Source organism: Corvus hawaiiensis, chromosome 6 (genome assembly GCF_020740725.1).
Source record: "Corvus hawaiiensis isolate bCorHaw1 chromosome 6, bCorHaw1.pri.cur, whole genome shotgun sequence".
Taxonomy (NCBI): Eukaryota; Metazoa; Chordata; class Aves; order Passeriformes; family Corvidae; genus Corvus; species Corvus hawaiiensis.
The window spans coordinates 58,283,666-58,310,589 of NC_063218.1; the positions used below are offsets into that span (position 1 = coordinate 58,283,666).

The 26,924-nt window shown below is 40.8% G+C and overlaps 1 protein-coding gene across 5 annotated transcripts in view; it reads left to right on the plus strand.

Moving 5' to 3' along the window:
- MPPED2 (metallophosphoesterase domain containing 2) overlaps window positions 1–23,645 on the plus strand; it is a 105,865-nt gene extending 82,220 nt beyond the window's left edge. For all 5 annotated transcript variants that reach the window (XM_048307704.1, XM_048307705.1, XM_048307706.1 and 2 more), the window contains exons 5-7: window positions 17,746–17,861; window positions 20,563–20,676; window positions 23,400–23,645. In XM_048307704.1, the coding sequence (XP_048163661.1) occupies window positions 17,746–17,861; window positions 20,563–20,676; window positions 23,400–23,518 (349 nt within the window). In that variant the 3' untranslated portion in view covers window positions 23,519–23,645. The remainder of the gene's footprint in view (window positions 1–17,745; window positions 17,862–20,562; window positions 20,677–23,399) is intronic.
- Window positions 23,646–26,924: the final 3,279 nt, after the last annotated feature.

The window sequence follows — 26,924 nt, forward strand, 5'->3', positions numbered from 1 at the left end:
AGGGCCTTGTAAAGAGGGTAGCATGCGAAGTTTTAAAGTGGATGTTGCTAATAGAAATGCAGCTTTTCATATCTTCTGTGCTCTCAGAACCAAAGCAATATCAAAGAGCAGGACAGCAAGAGATGACTTATTGAAAAATAAATCATGGGTGAAATTTCAAGCACTGACTTCAGTGAGAGCAGCATTTCACACACCCTGATCCCAGCGCGGGGTGTTCCTGGGGGGAGGTTGCTGCATACAAATGCTCCCTGCTCCGTTTTAGCAGCACACAGAAGGAGTCACTGCAGGGAGTGGCAGCTCTGCCTGTCTCACTGAGGTGAGGCAAACAGGAGTGTTAGAGTGAGCACTGACTCAAATGGGAGAGAGTAAGCAATATCCTGGTGTTAATTGCTAATATATAACCCCATTTATTTTTCTTCTGTTGGTTGTCAGCTGTATGACATGAGCAAGCCTATATAAAGGAGTTGCCTTTTAGAGGCAGAAGATTATTATTTCACTACAGCAGGAAAAACGGATTTAGCAAAGAGAAACCCTAGTTCACAGTTTGAAGTTGTCCTTAGAACAATTCATTCTTGTTGATAGAAATACGTAAGTTATGGCAGTGAGAAATGTTACTGTGGTCTCCTCCCCACTGTCACTGTAGGGATGTCTGTAGCTTCTGAAATCCCTGTGAGCATGAGGCATTGTCTCTTACAAAAATGTTTTCTGAAGGATGTTTAGTTTTTTGCCACTACCGTCTAAGCCTCAGTCTATTAATCCACATAAAATATGTATTATGGCCACATGACTTAATCTTCTGTATCCCAGGGTGTTTATTGCTGTCAGTAGTATGTTATAACCTGTGGTAATAAAGTAAAAATATTTGCAAGATTTGACCCTTAGTGATGATTTTTAATAACGTGGGTATGTACATACATAAGTACAAAGTTTTCTTAACTCATACGCTGTATTTCAACCTGCGTGAAGTCACATTACAGAGCTTCCCCTGTTACCATCAATACCTGGGGGTGGGCCAGGAGCCAGGGGCAAAAGTGAATTTTCACATTTGCCAGGCATGGTTCATTGGAGAAAGCAGCTCCGTTGCTTTCTTGTGCCTTTGCTCATCTGTCATTGTGGCAATGCATAGTGACATTTCAAACTGCTAGCATGGAAATAAGATAAAAAGTGTTTGGGACAACTGGGAAATTTCATTTAGACAGAATGTCAGACCCTAGTCTCCAGTGAAAATACCGTAGGTTTACTATGTCCAGCTTTGAGATATCATTTGATGTGAAATTAAATCAGAGGCCAGCCATGAACAGGAACGCATTTGAGCCTGTTCAGTTTTAGTTTGTTGTACAATTCTGGTACTCCTAATCTCTGTGCCTTGCAGGAGTAAGTTACAGTGGATAACCATTTTTAGAGGTGTTTTGAAAGCATGATTCCCACAGAAATGTCTTTTAATTCCTTGCCTTGCCTTGAAGTTTGAAAAGTTTGTTAAATCTCCAAAAACCTTATTGTGGCCCTCATTGTTCTCATGGACGGAGTCGATGCCGGCTCACAGTGCTGTTGCTTTGCACAGTAACCTAACACTGATATTTCAGGACAAATAGGCACCAGCGTGGCTCCTGAATGGGTGAGTTACATGTATTCATAAGCTGTTCCATTCATTTCTCTGACATGGAAAAAAGGGTAGGGCTGCTTTCATCTGGCTGCCAACCCTTTTATCTCTAAAGAATCAAATTTCAGGAAACCTTTCTGCCTAGGTCAGAATTTCAAAGGATCCTGTAATATTTTAAAAGTTTAACATCTTAATTCTCATAATTTTTTAAGAGAATGTTTCTTTTCCCACTGAGAAGGCAAAACAAAGCAGCCCCCCAAAACAAAAGAGAAACCAATGAAAAAACCTAAAACAAAATACAGGAGACGTGGGGCTTAGTAAAAATGTGTTTAGTGTTACTTCATTTCCTACTATTCAGGACAGTGCATTGTTAGAGCTGATGCAGTGTTTATACACATTGTGGTTATGGCTGTAGTCGGGGCTATTGTTGAAGGATGTTATACAGACATTTATCATGGTATGTCAGTAAACCCATTGTAAAAATGTCCTAGTAGTTAAATGAGGCTTAGATTTAATGAGGCTGTAAGAAAGGACCATTTTTTAATCATACTGTAAATAAGGTTCCTGTAGCAATGTCATTGGGATTAACGTGCAGGTTTTCTTTTGTTTCAAAATAAGAGCAATATCTCCATGAAGTTAGGCAGGCATTTTAGGAATACACTCTTGCAAAGCCTTTGAAGCAGGAGGTTTGTGGTTGTACTTTGACTACACAGTGTTTGTAAATGAAAGTGTGACACTACAAAAGATTCAGACCTCCCCTCCAACAAGCTAAGAGTACAATATAGGTAATAAAACCCTAACACTAACAGAATACCGTGGCAATGGCTGAGTAATACACTGTCAACACCAGAAAACCCTCTTTGGTACTCTTTTAAAAGATGCTCAACATAGTCCCAAATTTCTGTACTATTCCATTTGCTAATAGTGAACTGACTTTAATGTTTTTATCACCACTGCCATTGAGAAATATAAAAATGCAGCTCATAACCATTAAGATTTTACGCATCAACATTTATTTTTCTTGTAGCTGTGAAAGCAGCCATCTAAAGCTCTAAAAGGTAGTTATTTTAACTACATTTTAGCCTTCTGCATATATTTTCAATCTAATGTATTTTCTGTGAAGTATAGGGGGTGTGCCTTATGTTTAAATTAGAAAGTATGAAAGTGTAAGGGAAAATATAATTTTAACCATTCAAAAGGGCATTGTCAACAGCAGAAGATTAGGACAGGAAGAGTGTCTTTATTCTTCCTTCATATATTTCTTTTACAGCAGGAGTGCATTGTTCTCTTTAAAGCTGTAGTTTGATGGTAAAGCTGTGAGTTTTGCTGTCAGAGAAGCAGTTCCTGCCCTGAACAACCACTCCTGAGCCCAGTGCTATCATTCTCCCATCCCATATTTGGGCTGCTTGAAGATTTGAACCCTGTAAAACCAAATAGCCCAAAAGATCTTCCAGTTTCTATAGACAAGGGTGTTGTCAGTGATCTCATCTCAGGCTCATCAGTACCACCAGAAGAGAGCAGTGCCTGTGGCAGGGAGGAACAGGGGAGGCTCAGGAGAGAAGCAGGAGGCTTTCTAAGTTGTTTTGCTAACAAAGAAGAATACCTTTCCACCAGCATCTCTCTGTAGCCTCTGTAGATGGAATTGTGCTTGTCCACTTGATGGGACAGCTGTTCCCAGCAGAGAAGGCAGAGCCACCCTGGGCTCCTGCCTCTCCCACAGCCTGCTGAGAGCTCTGAGACAGAGCACAGCAGCCCGGGAGGCTGAGTCACCCCAGTCAGAGGACAGAACTTGGTTCTGAATCATTTAATTCCAATTCTAGTACTGCTGGCTTTAAGAGGAAGACCCAGACAATGGAGAAAAGAAGAAGATGATTCAGGATGAGGATATTTGGATCCATGGCAGCAGCCAAAACCACAATAGCTTTCCTTTTCCACCAAGAAAAATTTTAACTCAGCTGGGGACTTGCATGCCCTGTTAGTGTCTGAGGTTTTCCTTTGGCAACATATTTCCTTTCAGCTGCTTAAACCTTTCTGGGGGCATTGCTAGGGCTGTAATTCCAAGTGCTTTATCCTACAAGAGTAGATTCCTGCAGCTCTCTATTTAGAAGGCTATTTAATGTTAGCTCTCTATTCATTTGGAAATAATGGTGTTGGGGAAAAAAAATAATTAAAATGGCTTCAGAAAGTAGTTAATTATAAAGCCTACCATGGCCTGAAGTATAAAATACGTTGCAGACTGAGAAATCATGTAGGGGTGCATTACTAAAATAATTAATTTAAAATTTTATATATATCACCCACACAGCAAATGCCTTGGCTGCTGCTAAAATGAGTCCAGTGCCCTTCAAAAACTGAGCAGCTCTTATATCTCCCACTCTCTCCCTCCCTTTTAGATATCCTTGTTTTCTTCTTTACTCTGGGCATGTGTTTTGTGTTAAGAACATCAGTTTTGGAGACAGGCTTTGGGCAAGAAATTAAATCTTCACTGTGTTTATTTTAGCATTATCACTGTGTTTTGTGGAGCCGAGGTTGAACTCATTGAGTGCCTGATCTGGCACAGGCAGGAGGTGCACAGACCTGACTCCTGCCAGTGCTGTGCTTCCTTCATCCTGCGTGGATCTGCTCAGGTAGTGTCAGCTCTTGTGCTGCTCTTGGACCATTTACAATCCTGACAACTCCCAGAGGGAATCAGAGATGTCTCTCAGAGGGTATCAGCAGTGTGCTGGCCTTGCACCACCACAGCCTCCCATCAAGGCAATCCTTTAAGTTCAGCACTCTTGTACCAAATTTAGGGTTTTTTCTGTGCCACTGTGCTTGCCTAGTAGGCAAGCCAGACAGGCATTAAATATTGCAAAGCCTCACCTCTAAGTGCAGGAAAATAGCTGGTGGGTTTTGGTATTTGAGAGCAAGGGGTTGTTGGGTTTGGGGATTTTTTTTTAATTTACTTTTGAAGAAACGAGAACGTGTCCTGCGCAGGGTTCTCTGTTCACGCCCAACCCCTACCTGTGCTCAGTAGCTGTCATCAGTATGTGGTGATTCCTGCCTCTTGTCAGTCTAATTTCTGGCTGGTGCAGGTTCTTGACATCCAGTGCTTTATCAAACATAGGCTGCTTGGCACCTATTACTACTGATCTCAGCATTGCTAATAAACAGCAACATCAAGGCCATATTTTCTGGTTCCTGTCAGACCACTGCTTTCCTGGGTGAAATAAAAGTCCCATTAACATGCTCCTCCTCATCGGCTCTGACAGTTTGATTAATTAGGCCCCCTCTTTAGATGACCTCTGCACTGACACGACAAGGAGGTGAATATAAAATGAATAGTTTGCCCACATAATGGCCTGCTGCAAGTTTCAGATTTTTATCAGATCACACTGAAGTCCAGGGCCTGTATTAAAACCCCCAGTGTACAGCAATATATGGCTGTGGGTTATGAACCACAGGCTTTACAGCATGCTTAAAGAATTAAAACCAAACCAATCCTAGCCATCCTGATATATTGACTTCTTCTCTAAGAATTAATCTTTCCTTTACTCTCTTGGCCATACAATACAAATCTAATTCATTTACATTATCAAATAAAATGACCTTTTGTTTTCAAAGGATTTTTTATTGCCAGAAAATACAGTATGTTAACTCTGTGGTTATTCAGCCTCTCATAAAATACTAATGTAAAGCCATTATTCTAGTGCCACTCTATTTAAATGTCAGTCTGCCTTTCTATTATAAACCACCACTTCATAGGCTGGTAACTCATCAGTAAAAAATTTACTTCAGCTGAGAACTTGTAATATGAGCTCACAACTTTTCTTTGAATGCATCTTTTTTAAAAATATGCGTATATAATATCCCAAGGGGTGAATATGTAACTGTGAAACTACAGCATGGCGGGAGCACCTCTCCTATGGAGACAGGCTGAGAGAATTGAGGCTGTTTACCATGGAGAAGAGAAGGCTCCAGGGCAACCTTCCAGCTTTCCAGTGCCTAGCATGGCCACAAGAGAGCTGGAGAGGGACTTTTACAAGGGCATGTAGTGACAGGACAAGGGGGAGTGGTTTCAAACGACAGAAGGTAGATTTGAATTTGATACAGGGAAGAAATTCTTTACTGTGAGGGTGGTGATGCCCTGGCACAGGCAGCCCAGAGAAGCTGTGGCTGCCCCACCCCTGGAAGTGTTCAAGGCCAGGCTGGATGGAGCTCTGAGCAGCCTGGTCCTGTGGAAGGTGTCCCTGCCCAGTGCAGAGAGTTGGAACTAGATGGATTTTAAGCTCCCTTCCAACCCAAACCATTTTATGATTCTATGGTTTGTAGCCGCAGAAACAGCAGTTGTTGCCCACTGCATGGTGCCTCAGACTGGAGCTGCTGCTTTATGGTTGCAGAAAAGCAGTTTCATCAGCTTTTTGAACTACATTGCAACCTACTAGGAGGCAACTCGGGCTTTTCATAAAATCTGCAATTTTGACTGGTGGCCACTGAGAAAGACATCTTTCCTACATCATAGTTCTGCTGTTTGCTTCTAGTTAATTATGTTCCATTAACACTCTCTTGAGAGGAATTAGGTGTTGAATGTGTCCCCAGAGAGATGTGGGGGTCAAATCCTCTCTCCCTCAAGGTGAGAACTGGGTCAAGCACGAATAATATTTTGTTTATCAAGTGATGTAACTGACACAGATGCAGAAGTTCTGATACATTGGTTTCTAATCATTCTATTATTAGAAATATTATTCTATTATTATTAGATTTTTCACCAGAAGAGTCAAATTAATTCTCCTCCAGTCTGTGGTAATCTGCATCTCCCACAAACCACATTGAAAGGACAACGTGAAGGTGGGAGAGCTTAAAATGAAGTGTTGTGTAAATGACCCAGCTGTAATCAGAGTTCCTTGTTTAATCTTGAAGGCAACAAAAACAAGTGACCCATTGCTTAAACAGATCCTTTTCAATTAAAATAATGCTCTGTTCACCTCTGTGATGCTGAATGCTCTCTCCAGTCTTTTCAACTGCTTCTTTTTTCGTGACCCTTATGTTTTTCCCTCAATCTATTCTATCATTTTTTTCCCTTTGTGTTCATCTGTTGATCAAGTAACTGCATTACTTTAATTGATTTGCTGAATTGGCTCATACATAAGACAGCTCCTCCAGGTAATAACCTGAAAATGTTCGCTCACATTGCTGTGGCCATGCTTGAGTGCTGCAGCACTTGAAGTTCTCATTGGTTTGGGAGTGCATTGTACCATTTCTGCAAGTTGTTTGTCAGTTTCCCTGATACAAGCAGAGCAGCAAGGAATTAATGTGTTTTTATACTGTGTATATATATATATACACACACAAGTGCACATGTTGTATGCATCAGGTGTACATCAGGTATAGAATTTTCTGTTTGTGTGAACTTCACTTGCATTCAAGTCTCCTGAGTCTTCCTGAGCTGAGAAGGAGGTGTGATATGCATTTTGAGATCCACGATCATCTCTTTCCCCAGATGACTTTACAGAAGAAGTTTCTTGGTAGACAGAATTTGGCAAATAAGGTAGCAGTATTTTTTGATTAAGACTGGTCAGGAGCTGGTAACTTTCCCCTCCTGCAGGCTCCAAAGTTGGATCATGGTTTTCAGCAAAGGTGAAATTTCAAGTATGCCAGATGTTAAATTTCTGCATGAAGCAAGGCCTGTAATAAATGAAGAGAATGAACCAAATCTGCATAGCTTTTAAATAAAAGACACTTCCTAAAACTTATAATTAAACAGTAAACCAGTATGATGGCTTAAGATCCAGCCGTGATATTTTATACTGTACCTAAATGCCAACTAAGCATGTATTGTGACACTGGAAACTCAGTTTTCATCTGGTTAGTGAGGGTAAGCAACTTTACATCCAGCTTCAAGAATAAGCTGGAATGGAAGGTAGCCCAGATTTCAGACATACAAGAAATGCTGGGAGTATCCTGTGAGCTAATTATAACTAACTGTTTCCATTCTTTTCTGTAAATATTCAGAAGATTACATTACAAGTTCCTACAATTAAATATTGTGGGCTGTGTGTGTCTGGAAGACTTAATACATGTGAACCTTGTTTGGTTTTCCTACCAGGCATTCTGGAAAGTTTCAGTTTCTTATTGAGGAATGCTAACCAGCATTTTGAGCAAAACATAAATAAAAATAGTGACGGTATTTATAGATAAACAGCACCATCTGGCAATAAGCAATCTCAGTGTCTTATTTTAAGTCATCGGAGTAGTTAAGAATAATTGACTTATTGGTAAAGACTAATAGTGAAAATCATGGAGGGCAGAATTCTGTATCCGCCATCTGATTCACTTTATGCAAGTATATTTTCTGGCAAATTTATTCTTGGGTTAGCCAACCTAGTTCTTCTCAGTACTTCTATAAACAGTACTCTGTCTAGACTGTTCTGAGCCCAAATTATTTAGTACTTATAAAGCACTTGAAAGAGTTTTAGAAAGCCTTCAAGTTCCTGTGATGGTGATGTAGGTTTGTGCTTAGTGTGTTTCTTTGGGTTGGTTTTGGTTTATTTATTTTTCAGAAACAACAAACTGGTTTGATAACTCTGGAAATTAGAACAGGAAAAGCATGGGCAACCAAGACATCCAGAACATAAAGGCACAAAGACTCAAACCCTTTTCTTCTTGATGTTATGTGGTAGAGCACATAGCACATAGTGTGTTATATGGAAAGCTCTAAAGCAATGCAAGAACAAAAGCAAAATTTGTCTCTTATTGAAGTGCACTCTTTGAGAGACTTTGTAACTTGAAATCTTTCTAGGTGTGTACTAACCACAGTTTTACTGTGAGCGTTTGGGTTCTGGTGATGGGTGGCATTCTTAAGGTGGCCCTAAGCAGAGGTGGTATTTAGTAGGTATTCCTGAAGCATAAAACTGCAAGTCTCTTATTTTCAGAGGGTTATCTTTAGAAGACAGCAGAGTGAGAAAAGTGACTTCTTTTCAGGTAGCCCCGCTACTGCTTTTACTCCATTATCTGAGGCTGGGGTTTGTGCCGTGGCCTGTGGAAGTAGTGACATCACCTAGGGTTTCTCCCTGGTTTTTTAGTCAGGATTCAAATGGATAGGGCTTGCAAGAGCTGGAGCTGGTGCATGAACCAACTGTATGAAGTTCAACAAAGGCAAGTGCCAGTTTCTGCACCTGGGACAGGGCAGCCCTGGTTGTGTGTATGGACTGGGGAAGGAGAGGCTGGAGAGCAATGCTGTGGGAAGGGACCGGGGGGTCCTGGTCCATGGCAAGCTGAATGTGAGTCAACAGTGCCCTGGCAGCCAGGAGGGACAACCCTGTCCTGGGGAGCATCAGGCACAGCATCGCCAGCCAGGCAAGGGAGGGGATTGTCCTGCTCTGCTCTGAGCTGGGGCAGCCTCACCTCGAGTGCTGGGGGCAGATTTGGCTGCCTCAACATAAGAAAGATATAAACCTGTTAGAGAGTGTCCAAAGGAGGCCATGAGGAAGGTGAAGGGCCTTGAGGGGAAGCTGTATGAGGAGTGGCTGAGGGCACTTGGTCTGTTCAGCCTGGAGGAGAGGAGACTGAGGTCAGACCTCATCATGGTTTTCAGCATCCTCATGAGGGGAAGAGGAGGGGCAGGCACTGATCCCTGCTCTCTGGTAGCCACTGACAGGACCCAAGGGAATATCCTGAAGCTGAGTCAGGGGAGGTTTAGGTTGGATATCAGGAAGAGGTTCTTCACCCAGGGAGTGGTTGGGCACTGGAACAGGCTGCCCAGGGAAGTGGTCCCAGCACCAAGCCTGGCAGAGTTCAGGAATGCTCTCAGACACATGATGGTATTCTTGGGGTGTCCTGTACCAGGCCAAGAGCTGGATTTTGATGATCCTTGTGAGTCCGTTCCAACTCAAGATACTGTGTGACTGGTGCATGGGGGGTGGTGGCCCTCTGAGTACCAATGAATTGGTGCATTTGTTTGGTGGCTCTTAGGGAGTCCCTGGCCAAAATTCATCCTCACGGGAAGGACACACCTTTCCTGTAGGTCTCATTAAAGGTTTACATATATTAGGAGCAGTACAGGCTGCAGATATATAACCATATATAAGGGTGCTGAAACACTACATAAAAATATGTATCTGGAATTCCTCTGGTCTGTGGCATTAATTAATGAACAAGCTATCACATCTGCTGACCCTCACAGCCTTTTGGAGGAACTACAAAGACTTATCAATGCTAAAGAATTCTGTTTTAAGGAGCATTCCAAATAATTAAATATCTAGAGGCTGTTTCTTAGGAGCAAGAACCAATTTCATTAATAGGGCAGGTTGACATAACTACTTTGGAGTGTTTTATTTGCTATACTGACTTATATCTGGAAACATTTCTTTCATAATTCACTGAAATGTAGCTTACTTGTTTTAAAAGCAGACATGTTTCTGTTAATATTTTCCAAATGCTGCTTTTACAAATACATAAAATATTCAACAGAAACTACTGGGTGTAATTAGACCTGTTCAGATTTTGTTTTTTTACATGTCAAACACACAGACTACTCCAGTGGATTGAAAATATGCACTATTAAGTGTGTATTGGGGGAGAGGTCTCTACTTTTTTTTTTTTTTTTGCTCAACTTTAATGTGTGTTGTCATCACAGAAGCTAGTAAAAGCCTCTCCCAGACTGACCTGGGGTGGAAGCTTTGTCAATTTACATTTCCTGCACAGATAGTAAGAGGAATGTAGAAAATTAATTTAAGATGTGGTATAACTAGCCTATTATGATCATGCTTACTATAAGAAATGAAGCATCCAAGCATCATTCTTTAACATGCACAGTTGTTGAGCAAAATTGAGTCGATATTTCAGACAGCTGCTGTTTTTTTATTTTGTTTCCTCTTTCCCCTGGCATGTCCCTTGGAACAGACACTCAATTTATGTTGTGGTGAGCTTCAGGACCAGAGAGCTCCTCCTTTAGACAGATATTTTAAGATTCTTTGTGTTTTTATGAAGACCACAAAATTTTACCATAAGAACTTGAGTCATTTAAGTTCTTTTCAGTACTGCAGCGTCCTTTTACGCTTCAAGGGCACATGTACCCTGCACAGGGGTGCAGTATGGGAATGAAGGGGTAAATGTGCTCTCTCTAGAATGAGAAGCAATTCTACAAGTCAGTCCAGGATGGTACTCCATAGGTCTGAGCTGCTGCCACAGTGCAACACCACTGCCACGTGGGGAAACACAGTTGCTTAATGTATGGATCCATTTGAGGCTGGTCCTAACTTAAACCAGGTCTATCCTTCAAGCCATCCCCAACTATACGCAGCACAGAAATATGTAAGGTCTAATTCTTGCTTCTATTAGTAGGCCTTTGTAATTCTGTTCTTCTTAAAAGTAGAATGAAATTAGCCCTTGAGTCAAGTTTGAATTATTTTCATATTTTTGGGAGATTAAAATATCTCCCAGATCTCATTAAGTAAAGCCCTAAATAAAATAATTACAATGCAGTTAGGGATTGGAAAGCCTCAGAAGGTTTAGAGGAAATTTCCTCTTTGATGAGCAATTCAGATACTTAAGCAAAGTCTGGATGATAAATTTGAGAAATTCATCTACTCCCTTCCTCTCCTTTCTAGTACCCACTGGCTTCCTGGAGGTGCCCACTCCTCTGCTTCATTGTGTGTTCTTTACCACTGTCCTCTGGGAGTCCCATGCTCTGTGTCCTGCTGTCCTCAGTGTCTTGTGATGCTCTGCAACATTACTGGTGTTTCAACCTCCTGCTTGTCTGCTCCTTTGCTCTCAAGTTTCTTAAACCCTGGTGTATTTTTATGTGTTTCTTTACTCAATTTCTTTTGGTTTTCTTTTTATTAAAACACATCTTCCCCACAGATGAATTTTCCTAAATACTGTCTGTAGTGTTCTGGTGTTGTTAACACAAAACATGTGAACTGAATGGACAATCCTCTGCCAAGAAGGATCACTAACCATTCCAGACACAGGGTAGAAGATGTTAGTGGCTGGTGTGGACCATCAGTGAAGAGAAATAAGTGAAAGGTATCCACAGTGGTAACAGGCTTTAGATTTGGGAACCAGAGCTCAGTTACCTGTCAATAACAGCTGGGGCAGCTTGGAGGCAGCAAGGGCAGAGATGTGCAAACACTGAGAGAGGAAAGATGCAGGAGGGAATTCTTTTCATATACCACTTTCCAGCTGTATGGATGGCTAAAGCTGCACTTGCTCCTGTCCTGTTTTATGTGATAATCTGGTCTGGATCAGCACATCCATGGAACATGACGTATGGCAGCAGTAAAGGTCCTGGATTTTTCTTTCCTTTCATAGCTCTCACAGATCCAGGCATGAATCTCTATCTGACAGAAGTTTAAACTAAAACCTGCACTGACCAGTTTGTACAGTCTGAGGTAGAAATTGAGAATGACTTGGTGCAAGGAGTATGCCAGGTCACGCTGGCTGGTGAGGTGATTCTGCAGCTTCTTGTTGTGAAGGACTGCTTCCTAGGGAAAAGGCACTGCATGGGCTCTTTCCCTCCAAACATGGTGGAAGATGGGGGTTGTGCTTCTCAAATGCTTTGCCATTTAGATAACCAGCATTTAGAGGTTATAGACTGTAAGGTAGAAGAGAGAGAGAAAAACTGCAAAACAAAACCAATCAAAACAACCAGCAGCTGTTGAGGTGTGAGATTTTTCTAACATTGTGAAAATAGCAGAACTATGTTTTATAGACTTCCTGACTTAAGTGCAGGTTGGTAATAAGGAGGTACATATAGTAACATGGCTAGCATATTTGCAGTACTGATAATTCACTTTTGTGAGAGCTTCAGCTGTTTAAAGATGCAGGGTAAGCACAATCCCAAGGAACCAGGCTCCGTGATGCTTCTTTCGATTCTGTATTATTATTCTCACTTTCTAAATGGGACACTGAGACACAGCAGGTAAGTGCTAGTGGGAATGACATTCAGCTCGAGCCCGCAGGCTGTGCCTCTTACTACTGATGTCACAACACTGCATATAATGAGCACATTTAGGAAACAATTTAGCCTTTACCATTTCCTGGTGGTTGTTACATTATGAAAAAGCATTTGAATCTTCACTATAAAAAGGAGCTTAGCCAAAAAAGTACTTTTGTGGCACCTAAGGCAAGTTTCAAAGCCTTTACAGAAGCTCTTGTAAAATGGGCTTCCTCAATCCATTGTGCACTTGCCCCGCTCAGTCTTTTGTCTGGCTGATTACACAGGCTCTCCTCCCTGCCCTTGTCCCTGTTTGTGTATTCCTGGTGGGCTCCGTGCATGGGGTGAGTGGCAGCGGGCGCGTGTGCGCGGTTGGCCCTGGCAAACCCCTTTGTGCCTTTGAGGCCAGGGAGGGCACTGAGAGCCTCTCCTTCTCCCTGCACAAAGGGCACTGTCTGTGGCTGTTTTGTCACTCTGCAGTCTGGTCTCTGCTGCTCCACTGCAAGGCTGCAGCTTTTGCCCAGGACAGGAACAGATGCTTTGGGGATGTGTTTGTAGGACAGTCCTGCACTAAGCCAGTCTAGGAGTGCACATCCATGTCCTGTCCCACCATTTTCGTTCTGCTGCTGGAACTGCCTCCCTCCCTCGTAAGCCAGGTCCGTGTGTTCAGTTTGAATGCTGATAAGAATAGAGAGCATGTTGTTGTTGTTACTGATTGTGTGGAAATGCTTCCCACTGTGATGCCTTTTAGATGCTCCCTCAGCTGCTATCCTGTGGCAAGAGACAGACTGAGATTTTTGCCTCCTGTGCACTTTACTCATTGGATTAAGGATAAAATTGAAGCTTTCCTAAGAGACTGGGTAGCCTTAAAAATGAATGAATATTTGGGATTAAAGACCCATGAGATAATTTATTTTTTCTAATCCTGTTTAGAAGTAACTATTGAAATAAATGGATTTACTGGTGGAGTTAAGAGGAAAATCTGAATCTAGAAGGTCTCATTGTACATTTACCTTTTGAGTTGTTGAACTCGGAGGATCAGGTAATTAAATTCATGAGTCAGAGAAGAGATGAAAGTAGGTTGTAGGAGTTACCATCCTTTAAAAGTTTTAAAGTTCCAGAAGGAGCTGATATTTCTGTGTTACCTGGATGAATTTGCTGTGGCTTTGTGTCTCCTTTCCTCATGCGATAGTGTTGCTTCTGAGGTGGATGCACCAAGGAGCAGTTGTGATTTTTTGTGTCTTGAAATGATGCTCCATCACTGTGCTTTTGTTGTGGGTTGGTTTGGGTCTGTTTTGGGTTTTTTTTAATGTATTAGTAAAATAATAGAGCCATACAGTGCTTACTTGGGAGAAGGAAGATCTGATCACCTGCTGAAGCTGCAGCTCTCTGCTGTTAAAAGCAGATGGATTTGTGTGTCCTGTCCGGGGGTTCTCCCAATGCACCTGTAAAAGGAGGATGAGTCTTGTTGGGAAGCTTAACATTCCCTCCTTCCTGGAATTATGTCAAGTAATGTCTGCATCTCTTGCAGCAAAAGGTGTGAAGATAATTTGCAGCCTCCTGCATAAGCATTCTTTTAATTGCAGAAAATATAGCTTCCAAAATGCCAGGTGGAGGGGGATCTCTGGGAATTCCTGTGTAGAAATGAAGAACTGAGGAGAGTAAGGATGGGCCAGGTGTCTGCCTTTCATAAGGATATTCCCTGTGTCACATCTGGTGCCAGCATAGCTGCTCTCCCTAAATGATAAGGAAGCTCTGCAGCCAGGCGAGGGCTGAGCTGTCAGGTGGGCCGGGATGGGGAATTACTGTGACGGTTTGATGGCATGTGAGGGATGCTGTGAAGTGTGGCATGGCTCTGACGAGCAGAGGCTCAATTAGGTTCTCCTGCACACGGGCTGACACGCCAGCCATCGGGTATGAGGACGTGTTCTGGTCCATCAAACGTAAAATGACAAAATCATTTGTAATCTCTCATTACCAGGCCCTGTGGGTTTTCCATCTATGCCTCCCTTGTGGCATTATTCAACAGCCAATAGCTTTCTGCTCTTGCCAGCTATACTCAAAAATGAAGTTTTAGGAATTAACTGATATCTTTTACTTAGAGATCCATAGGAAAAGGAATTAGGTCAGATCTGAAATATTGCTACTAATGACTAAGTAGCCTTTATTAATTATTTGCACTTGATTGCAATTTACCATGAGTGGGTGTAAGAGGTTTCACCCTTCTGATTCTCTGTCCCACCCTACAGGAGGTAATGAACAAAGGGCTGTGTGGTGCTTGGTTGCCAACTGGAATAAAACCATGACAGTGCAGCCAAAGTTCATTATCTACATTTCTTCCTAGATAGGAAGTGGTTTCTCACAGTATATCATCAGCTTGAAAATATGTTGCAGAAGGCACCTAACTCTTTGCACAACTTTTTTCTTCTAAATTATTTAGAAATTGACAGTGACTCTATTTAACCCTTATGTATGCAAAAAAGGGCACTAACAGGAGTAAAATACCCCTCTCTGATACCCCGTGATAGGACGCTGCCTACCCACCTACAGAGCAGGCTTTGTCTTCCTTGCAGGTATTTCAAGTTTGCTGGGATAACCAGCTGTTCACTGTCTGCTCACGGGATTCACAGCACATCAACCCCATCTCATCTTCAGTGCAGCACAGCAAACATCAGGTCACCTTCCTTGTGATCTCACCTAAACCTGAGCCCGTGCCACACAGCTGTTGGCTTCTTGGTGGTGTTCTGAACACATGCTTGGCTTTTTGGCAAGGCCTGAACCCCCTCTGAAAGGCAGGGACCCTCAGTTTGCCTGGCCAGGGTGCAGAGAATATGCACTGTTTCATGTTTTAAATGTCTGCAGCCTAAATCTGTAATCCAGGTGTGCCTGCTCTTTTCTTTGATTTATCCATTTTGTATGAAAATCTTCAGTATATTAAATAAGTACTTGACCATCTTTTTTTGTGCACATGCTGCATAATGAGGAAGGTTTCTCAAAAGTTTTCTTGCAAGTGCATTCCCATGTGGCGGCTGTTAGTCACAGCTAATTACAGAGGTTGGTGAATGAGGAATATATCTGAGCTCAGGTTCCCCTCCTCCTCTTTCCAGAGTGCTTCAGAAGAAAATAAAATAAAAATCCTGTAGACAAATCCAGGTTTTCTGTGGTTGTAGTCTCCAAAGAGCTCCAGAGAAATCACAGATGTGGTTTCATGTTTCAGGTTTAACTATGTTGTAATAACTACAGTCTTATCTGCAGGAGAAATGCAAGTGGGGAAAGAATCATTAATTGACAGTGAAAAGTTTGACCCAAGCTCTGTGTTTGTTTGTTTTAAGCAGCTGAATGTTTAGCCAAATGATATTTTAACTTCTGACTACAGCCCTGAAGGTTACAATAATCTTGATAGGTTAAAACCTAGGAATGTTATAGGAAAGGAAATTTAGATACATGTTTCAGGAAGGCCAATCCTAGAAAAGCAGAAATTCTTGTGGTTTAGTTAAAGCCAAGACACAACCTTCAGTTTTAATTCAGCTGCTTACAAGCCTCCCGTGAGGTGCACCGACCTTACTTTACAACACAGGAAGGTTTTTGGGTGCTTCAGTGGGTGCAGAGCAAGGCAGCTGTGAGAGGTGAAGCTTCATGGCTGAGCACAGGAGGAACCCATAGCTCACATAAAATGTTTGACTACATCTAATTTTCCTATCTTTTGTTAGTGTTCATTCAGGAAGTTTGCTGGCTTGAATGAGTTCCTGTGTGTGTGTAGTATAAGTATTATTCAGCAGGACAACATGGGATATGTCTATTATTTGTTACAAAGGCACCAGTGACCTTCCTGCCCCTATATTAGCAGCGCCTGCTGTTTTTCCATACTGCCGATTGTCAGGAATGCAGATCATCCATATAACTGGGTGTAATCCTCATTGGTCAAATTATTGTCTCAGGAAAACAAAATGCTTTAATTATAAAAAAATAAAAATTAGAGATGTAATCTCAGCAGGACATTCCCACTTAAATGCATATTTGAGGCTGGGCAAATGAATAATTTAGTGGGTAGAGGAGGCAGATTGCATAATGAAATTACATAGGACTCTAACAGTCTCTGTTTTTAACAGGTATGGGCTTTTTAAAGGTTGGATTGTGCTTGGTTTTTGCCCCCAGTTTTTGTTTTCTGTTTTTCAGAACTGCAGTATACAGAAGACTTCAGGAGTAGCTTGAAGTTTCAGAAATATGACTAGGGCTAGGACAGGATTACCCTACCTAGAAAAGAAAGTACAACTGTTGCCTGAGCTTTAGGAAACACGCACATGGATGAAAACTCTTAAACTTAGTACAATACTAAGAGCTGTATAAAACATTATTAGTAACAAATGTAAACATTCCAGTATTTCTTCAGAACAATTGCTTTGTGTACTTATTTGATAAGGAAAGGCTTTATCATGATATACCTGTATCAAAATTATAAAGGTTATATGTTGAAAAAGTACACCTAGAAATTGTACTTGTCATTGCTACATGCTTGGGTTGGTGGATAAACCAGTGTCTCAGAACAGCTCTACACCATGGTAGAGAACACTGAGGGTATCAGTTTTCCTTAAGAAATACTAAGTGAATTTTAAATTATAAGGTCTCTTTTAAAAGTCATTGGAAGGCTAAACACTGTGTGGTGGAGATCTGTAGGAGGCTCAGGGGTTCAAAACCAAGTTGGGTGACAGTGTTCCAGTACTGAAAGTGCTAAAAGGAGAAAGTCTGAGTTTAGTGAAATGCCGTAGCACAGATGGTGCTTATAGCTGCCACATCATGTATCTTGTTGAACTGTGACTGCTGCCCTGTGCTGGGAGAAATTGATTTTTTTGCCTCCAAAAATTTTTTTTTGTTGTTTTGGTAGTTAGCATAGGGAAGGAGTTCTTATGTTTGAACATCCCCAAACTTTGATAAAAAGCTTTAGATTTAGACTTTTTTATTTTAACGTTTTTTCCTTTCTCTCTAGTGAGTAAATGTCCCCAGGGCTGAATACTCTTGAAGAACCAAAATAACATCAGACATTAAACTAAATTCAAATGTATACTTTAGCATATGTATGTATTTGAATCAATGTGTTTTAAGGCATCCCCTTCAAAAAAACTGTCTGCAAGTAATCTCTGAAGCACAGAAATTTTTTTAATTCAGAAAAATATTGGAGAAGGGAAGAGATTTTTATTTTACACTGATGCAGTTTGTCTTATTTTCCCCAAAGGACACCATGGTTTAATGGATGGGGCTTTAATCTACCCAGAGGTCAGTCTTTGCTAGACAAGTGGAACCTTATTCCTGAGGGAATTGATATACTAATGACACATGGACCTCCCCTTGGTAAGTGAAACAAAAGTTCTGTGTGACTTTTTGCATGAGAATTTTACTTTCAAAATAAGCAAAGTTAATAATGCTATGAGATACTGTAATTGCACCCCAACTCAAAACTATGGATTAAAAACCTTTTTGAAAGAAGTGGAAAATGATGATTAGGCTTAGCTGATTTGTTGAGTTTCCATAAAAAAAAACCTTGAATTTTTTTATTAAATTCAAGCTAGGTAAGATCAACTACCTGACTCTATAACCATTATAGTTTGACATTTTATTTAAGAATACTATTCATCTGACAACCAGTTTCCAATCCCATATGATTTTTTAGAGATTGACTAAAACTTTTGAAACCTTTTCTCACTACAGTGTCATGTTATTTTAAGGTTTGAGAGTAGCAGTCAAGAGTTTAGAACTATGTAGTCACGTATTCTCCTTGATAATGTCCTTGTAAACTTGGAATATATAAGAATAGTTTTAAAGGTATTAATTGGCTTATAAAAAATTTGGGAAGGAATGAAATTATGTTCTTAGATAATTGTTCCTTACTTGATCTAATGACAGGTGAGCACCAGTCTATGAATGCATAATTTGTTTCTTCATTAGATAGCTAAAGTTTCTCATTTAGTTGAATTTTGCTTGTCTTGTCAATATGAGTCATTCACTGATCTCCGTTTTAACTCTTAAGATCTAAACTAAGCTCTGATAGTCTCAGAAAGACACCAGGATACTCATTCAGCAGGGGCAGGGGTACTCAGTTTTGGCATATCTGAAGTTGTTAAAGCCCACACTAAAACTGTTTGGAAAGCCCCACTATCCTTTCTCCATCCTGCTACCCACAAGGTAGCATCACATCTTATTTACTGCTTTTCTTTAAGACACATGTGGCAAGCAGTCTGGGGCTGTATTTTAAGTATTTCAGTTGGGTTTACAACAACTGAGCCTTTTATAAATATGACTTACCAGGATGAGGAAGTGTGGCGGTCTCCTCATTACCCTTACTGTGAGAAGAGTGATTTGGTCAGGGTTTGGTAAGCTCTTGCAATCCAAGGGGTCAGATCACACAATCACAGGAAGTCACTGAATCACAGTCACGTACTATATTCATGATAGTGAATACAGAAAAATCTCCTCAGAATTGCAAGGTGCCATTATAAACCAGCACTTTAAGTGCTTCCAGGCTGGCTCAGTGTTCTCATAGAGCTTCTTGGTGACCGTGGAGTCAGGAATTGATGCATGCTTCTGTTTTTTACCACAATTAAGTTAAGAGTCAGCAATCTGAGCAAAGCTAAGGTGAAAAAACGTCCAGAAAGTTTTTGACCAATGTACTTACTGATCCTTTTATATTCTGGTTAGTTTTTTAATACCACTTAGAGAATGTTGTAAGATGATCAGCAAATTCCCTTTAACCTTCCTGGAGCTCCCAGCGTGCTGCTGTGTTAAAGCAGTGACACAGCATCCCCTGACAGTGGAGCCACCGGATATTGCAAACCAGGGCCTTGAATAGCGCTCTCTTAATCGCTTAATTTGCCCAAAGAAGCAAAAAAAGCCCTGCAAGTGTGTTTATAATGTTTCATGGGTGCTGTTTTAAATGGGTTGTTCATCCATCTGCTCTGAATTGGGTTCATACAGAAATACTGTGACGCTGCAGACACTAATGAGTGCTTTAATTGAATAAGCGTGCTTAAATTTTATGTTTGAAGGAGATAATGAAGTTCAATTTCAAAAGGTTGGCACTGTATCTTAACTACAGACGCAGATTAGGTGTCAGTACTGTGCCTAAAATGAGGGGCTCTAGGTCTCAGCCTGCATGGTAATATTGACAAAATACTGCTTTTTAAATAAATGTTTACTTGTTTACTTATTAAGTAAATATTAAGGGAGGTAGAGCTGTAACTGGACTCCTTGGTCACTCTAAAATTTAGCCAAGTTGATGTCCCAGCATGTCTTTACTACCTGGAATTAGCTTAGCACAGGCTGTAATTATGCTGAAGTCAGTAGCATGTGCTACAGTTGGATGTGGCTCCTGATTTCCCTTTTACTCCTCCTCGTTCACCTTGCCCTGCTGATCCTTTTCTGTGCTAGTCCAGGCAGCAGACTCCTGTAAGGACTAATGTCAGGTTTTGTACACGTTTCTGTATTATCTGTAGGACCAAGTGGCAATATAGTCAATTAGCACTGGCTTGTTGGAAGCTGTTTTGCTGCATTGCTTGGGGTCGGTGACAAGGGCTCAGAAGTAACCTGATGCTTGCAGACCATGGTCCTCTGGAAGTTGCAGGAGTCTGTATTTTAAGTCTTTGGGGTGGCAGCTGTATTGTGTCATAGCTCAGCTCGTCTTCCTGAGCTGTTTCATTTCTGGAGTGACCACATAGTTAGAAGCTGACTCCTCTAAGAGCTGGGGAAAGGGAAGAAAAATCTGCAGCAGTGCCAGGAATAAATGTCCCGGGGTTTCAAGGTGGAAGATGAGTTTAAACCTATAGTTTAAAAAACCAAATCACATCCAGAAAAATATTAATGCAGATGGAGGGAGGAAATCTTAAGGAAGACAAAGTGACAGTGAAACATTTCTTAAAAGCCATTGTGTGCTTTAATGGAGAGGTTATGACTAGAGATAATGTAATAAACCCTGTGTGAATTATGACTTCCTGAAAGACTATGTGAAACCTTACCTGAATAAAGAAAATTAACAGTATTGATTGCATTGTGCCTTCAGGTTTTCGAGACTGGGTTCCGAAGGAGCTGCAGAGAGTGGGTTGTGTGGAGCTGTTGAACACAGTGCAGAGGCGAGTAAGGCCCAAACTCCATGTCTTTGGTGGGATTCATGAAGGTAAGGAGCAGTACTATTCCCTGTTTCATCTCAGATTTCAAGAAGCACATTTTGATGGGGTATTGCAAAGGATAATGGTATATTGGATTAAAGTAGGGAAGGAGTTCAGGGAAGTGGTTGCATGCACAGCACTTTGTAAATTTATTCCAGAATTAAAACAGACTGTTTCAGGAATGTGTGCTACATTTAGCCACCTACATCTTTCACTGTGCAAAGGTTGTTCTATACAGGTTATTTGAAAGCAATTCAAATCTTGACAAACTTGGTTAGAGAAACAGATGAGATTCCCCACACTTGCAAGCCAAAATGAAAATTATCCCCATTACTCCAAGTACAGGAGCTAAGAAAGGTGCTAGAGAAAAAACGAACGCGAAGACAACTTGCTGTTTCTGCTCACCTCCTTCAGGGTATAAGGAGAAGCAGAAAGGAGGGCATCTTGACTCAGGCACCAGGAGGAGACACTGCCAGAAGTCACGGTGCATACATTTCTAAAAGCACCCTGTAATACAGTCTGTGCTCTGTGTTACCCTCCAGGAGTCTCATGTTTTAGAAGAGATATTACCCCTCTGTTAGTGCCAGGACAGGCAGAGTGTGAAGCTTCAGAAACAATGAGCTCAGTTTGTGGCAGTGGAAAAGACTGAGAGATTAAATACGTTCTGGAGATACTTAAATATTTAATACGATTTTGTAGCTTTCATGTGGCTGAGAGACAAACACTAGGAGTTCTGCCTGAGAGAGAGTGTAAGACTTCATGACCCTAGAACTCAAAATTACACATTAAATGTTTTATATTCTCCCCCCTGGAGGTTTCTCCATTGTCTCTAACTAGGTTCTCCATAGGCCTAAAGATTTCAAGGACTCCATAAAAGAAAAATAAAAAAAAGGACAGCTTTCTCTGCTAGTGGTGTCGGTTTTTCTGAAGCCCTTGTGACTTCATACAATGATTTCCATGCCTGGCATCTGTAAATAAAGAGTTTATACTGGGAATACTGACATGACCTTCTGCATAGAGGCATAAATAACAGCCCTTTAATGCACCCAGGAAAAGATTGGGTACTTTGTACAAATATTAGTCTGTGAATATTAAAAATAAATGAATATAGCAAGACTTCCAGCTAAAATGTGTAAATTGTCTACAGCCTTTGTAGGCACATTAGGTGGTGAAACTTCTGGTTGTAATAGTGCTAAGGGTGGGAGAGGAGGGTGTCTGGATGTACAAGACCATTATTATGAGAAAGCACCAAGGAACCACATGCAGCACCCTACATTTAAATCCTGAGGAAAGGTGGCAGCACATATTAAAAGTGAACATTCAAATAAATTCTTATAAGAATACCAACAAAAACTTAAAATCCTTTCCAGTACTTACACAGAAGACATAAGAATGCCTTGTTTCAGTACAGGAAGAAATAGCAAAGTGTTAAGAGCATTATCTTATAGTGCAATTAATTTTTATCCAACTCCAGCTGAGATGAACAGGCGCCGCATTCCCGTGAACCAACAGAGGCTATTCACACATTTTGGTGATGTAGGTTTTTTCCCCCTGGTTGATAAGCAAAACAACCACAAGCAAGGTTTTCCCCACCATGAGATGATCTAAATCAAAATTGCCAGTCTAAATAAATAAAGTAATACAGGTGGACAGTGCAGCAATTCAGAAGTGATTATTCTTTCTGATAGGCACTGTGGGTAGCTGTATTTATCTTGGTTTTCAGACAGCAGTGATCTGTACTGTATCATAATGGTTTAAAAGAAAAACATTTTTCCTCTGTAGGTTTGCAGTAGGAAGCTCTCTTCATCCATGAAACTCTGGAGTTTTTTTTTTTCAATTATTTTTTTTTAAGTACATTTAGGGCCAAATACTTCCTAGATGTTTTCAAGCTTCTTTGTTAGCTTTTTGTGGATGTCAGCTGAAAATGCTCACACTTCTATAAAAAAATTTTTAAGTATTTATATATATATATATATATATATATATATATATATATATATATAAATTAAATAATGGAGTCATAGAATAGTTTGGGTTGGAAGGGACCTTAAGGATCATCTCATTCCAAACCCTCTGCCATGGGCAGGGACACCTTCTACTAGACCAGGTTGCTCCGAGCCCTGTCCAGCCTGGCTTTGAACACTTCATGAATGGGGCAGACACAGCTCCTCTGGGCAGCATCTGAGTATGTGCATGTGCATATTTTTAACCTGCTGATGAGTTCCTGAGGTCTCAGAAGCCAGTGTGAGCATCAGCTCGGCAGTGCTAGGATGAGGAACTGGGTGATAAGGGCTAGCATGTGAGAGATGACAGAGCTCAGGTCATTGCCCAGAGAGGGGGTGTTTAGGATAAACCAAAGTTACTTCTAAATCTTTTGCTTCTGAATTGTCTTTTACTTCTGACAGACATGACAGGCATGCAAACTATAGCTCACTAATTAAGTAATTAGAAAAAGAACATGTGTGGTTTGAGTTTCTGCCATACCCAGTTGCAACAGAGGATTTTCCGGGAGTGGGAGAAATAGTTGTACGTAAACCAGAAGCATCCGTTCTTACTTCAAACACAGTACTGTGTATTTCTTTCAGTCAAGCTTTTGTGGCAGCTCTCAAGAGCTGGTATCACTTTGAAGGGGTTAATTTGCTTTCATTGCAAAGCATGGATCCCCCAGCAGCGTTGGGGTGCGGCTGCCCCGTGTGTCCCTGGCAGTGAGCGTGCCCCGTTGTCCCCACAGGTTATGGCATCATGACCGACGGCTACACCACCTACATCAACGCCTCCACGTGCACAGTCAGCTTCCAGCCCACCAACCCTCCCATCATATTTGACCTTCCAACCCCTCAAGGATCCTGAAGCACTACTGCACATTTGGAACTGGGGAAGGTCTATAAACTGCCATTTTCTAATTACGAAACTTACATTCAGTTACATGTTTATTTCAAAATAGGGGCTAGGGGGGATTTTGGGGGAACAACGGGGGTTTTTGTTTTGGGGTGGGGTTTGGGGTTTTTTTTTTTATTTGTAAATTGCTGGTGCAAAAGAAACAAGAAGAAAAGTTAGAGGTTGTGCTTTTTGGAAATGCAGCATTCATTTTAAATTGATAAAGCATTGTGAATTTGTAAAATGAATTTTGTTTTTCAATAAATTTGCCATTGTAAATTGTTATAGTGTTCTCAAAAGGACAGCCAAGCTTTCTTTTAATAAGTGAGAGACCTTATTTTAATATTATATTATAAGCTAAAAAATAGGCAGCATTTAAAAACACCCAAATTTGCACAACTTATGTTATTGTCGGGGTTTTTTTAAGTGTCTTCTTTTTCCCTAGGTTTAAATGTTAGCTTTTTATCTCCATTTATATCAATTTTTTTTAGTAGCACAAACAATGATTTGGGGTCCATTTACCTCTTGATATGTGTGCATGTACTTAAATTTGTTTCTATCCATGGTAGAATGCAGCAAGGGGAGAATAGACTTCTCAGTTGTTTGTCTCTACCTGCTTTATAAAGACTGATCTAGATAGCCACAGCCTGTATGTGATATCTACCTTCTATTGTTTCTTTTTTAAATTATTTTAGCTTTAAAAGACTGGGGGTGAAAGCTGCAAAGAGCAGGTATTTCATGCAGTAAAAAAAAAAATTGTAAATGCGGACTCCTTTTAAATATGAATTTATATATATATGTATTTTTTGTGCATTATAACTAAGCTAGGATTTAATATTGCCAGTATAGCATCTGCAAAATTATGCTGTACAGCACATCTAAATTATGAAGGATGTGACACATTTTTCCAAGTGCTCAAGGCCTTTAAGAGCCTGAGTTAAATCTTTGTTGTAGTTCAGGCATGTATAGAGTCAAATGGATACAATCAAGCCTAAATAAAATAAGGCTTAGTTGTCCTTTATATTTAAATATTCTTCTTGTCTTTTTTATTTCCTTTTTCTTATTTTGCACTGTGTGTAAATGCAATCTCACTAGCACAAAATATTGTTGCAGATAGTTATTTCTGTTCCACCACTGTAAATGCTATTGAGCTTTGTTCTGTTTTATGTTACCTTGTTAATGGAATTTAGAAAAGCAGTTGTTTCTTTAAATTTATTGTGATATTATATCTAGCGGCCTTTATATGCAAATAAAATTGCAAGATTTTTAAATACGTGGTTCAAGGGAATTACGTGTTTTTTTGTGGAATGAACAATTTTGGGGAGTGATGATAAGGGTAAGTAAAAAGTTTTCTATTTCTCAATAAATTTATATTGCAGACCATTCATCAGATGTCAGTTGGGTCGATAAAGCACTCAGAGTTTCCCTTCTGTTTCTCTTCCATCCATCTCTCCATTCCTTTCGGACAGAAGGGATTTTGTCTTTAGGTGCTGCAGTTCAGTGTGACCAAGTTTGTGCCATTAAGCCTTGTAGGACACTATTCCAAATGACACGAGGAAGAAATGATCAGGCAGTAACCTTTGTACTTCCTCACTTGGTCATTAGCACCGAGCTGCAGGTGTCTTATGCTCATCCACTCTGGGTTAAAAAATGAATAGTCAATAGGTGAAATACATCACTTTTTATGTGGATCTCTTGTCAGTTTTGTGGCTACAGTGGGATCCACCACTGGCAGGGGAATCGCAGGGGAGTGTGGTTCTGTGTATGCCAGTGGAATGACAAACACTGCAGGGCCTGCTGGTGTTGCTGCATACAGTTATATAGATAATAACAGTCTTGTTCCAAAACAGAAGGTATGGCTGCAAAAACCCAGTTTCAAACACGAGAAAATAAGGCACAGTTTTCATGAATCTGCATCCGCAGTACCGTTCACAAGACCTGGAGAGAGACAGAGTATCCCCATTTATCTTAGCAGGTTGTTAACTTTTGTCATTATTTTGATACAACGTTTATAGACAAACAAATCCAAGAGTACAACTTAGAGGGCCACTGTATTTTGATGCAACATGCATGACCCATATCTGTGGAGTTGGCTGAAATCTTCAGATTTATAAGGCTACTATACTAAAGTCTTTTTTGGGGAAGAAGCTGCTGTACCTCTTAAATCTAGTTCTTGTTCTGTATGCGGAATTTATTGTCAGGTTTCCTTATGAAATAGATAGGTACTTTCACTCTTTAATGATATCTGCCTCTCTTTGCTTGCAGTGCTGGTTATTTTGTCCATTGAGCCAAAGGAAGAAAGGTCATCCAATATTAGTCCTTACTTTTGGATGTAGATGCAGGATCTATCTTGTGGACTTTTTTCAGCTAGCAGTGAGAAGACTAGGAAATGGGTTTTGACTACCACAGCTGTTTACTGGCAGAGAACTTTTGAGATGGCTGTTCTTCCTTGGAGAAAGCAATTCTTGGAGCACATAGAATTCGTGTATGTGGCACGCCTTTGATTATTCTGTTTCACTGATCCGTTGCTTGTTGTCACTGCATATGGAGGAAACACCCACAGCCTCAGATGCTTTGTAGTGCCATGAACTTTCAGATGAACAGAGAATAGCCACTGTATCTGTGTTGCTCTCCAGCCTTGTGGAGGACCTGGCATCTCTTCACTAGCTACAGCAGGTACAGTCCATGGCACCAGTCTATCATGTCTCTGCCTCTTAACAAAAATTGGGTTATTCCAAAAGCAAAAATTCCAAGCCAACGGGTTTGTTCCAGGATTTGAGCAGACTTCAGGCAGCAAAGTGAGTGGATGGTAGTGGAAGTGCATCCAGGAGTCTGCCTTAGGTAAGACTGGTAGTGAGAAAAGACCAGAAGCAATGCTGTGAAGAAGCAGCCTCTGCAATAATCTCTAAACTGGTACCTGTAGCCATAGATGTCCTAAAGGTGTGAATCTTGGTTTCAGCTCTCTGCCATGTGGCTTTTTGGCTGCGTGCTGCAGCAGGTGTGTAACTAAGTGGTTCTGCAAGGCCTGCATTTGTAACCACAGGCTAAGACTTCCTCCTTCCATTTAGATGCATCAAGGATTGTCACTTCTTTGTCATCAGTTGGTGTTGGTGCTAAATGTGGCTGTAAACTTACAGAAGTAAGTCTTCAGGGGCACTGTCTAACCCTGGGTTTTATCTTGGTATTTTTATCTCTCTCAGGCTCTGTCAGCTTCAGCTTGCTGGTGGTTCAGCACTGAGCTTCTCTCCTCCATGCCAGAGTATTTTAAATTTTATTCCCTCAGTTTTCTTTTGTCCTTTCAGAAATTGATCTAGTTTTCCTCTTCTGAGGAAGCTCTCATTTTGGTTAGCAGCAGTTACAAAAAGGCTGGGAAAATATT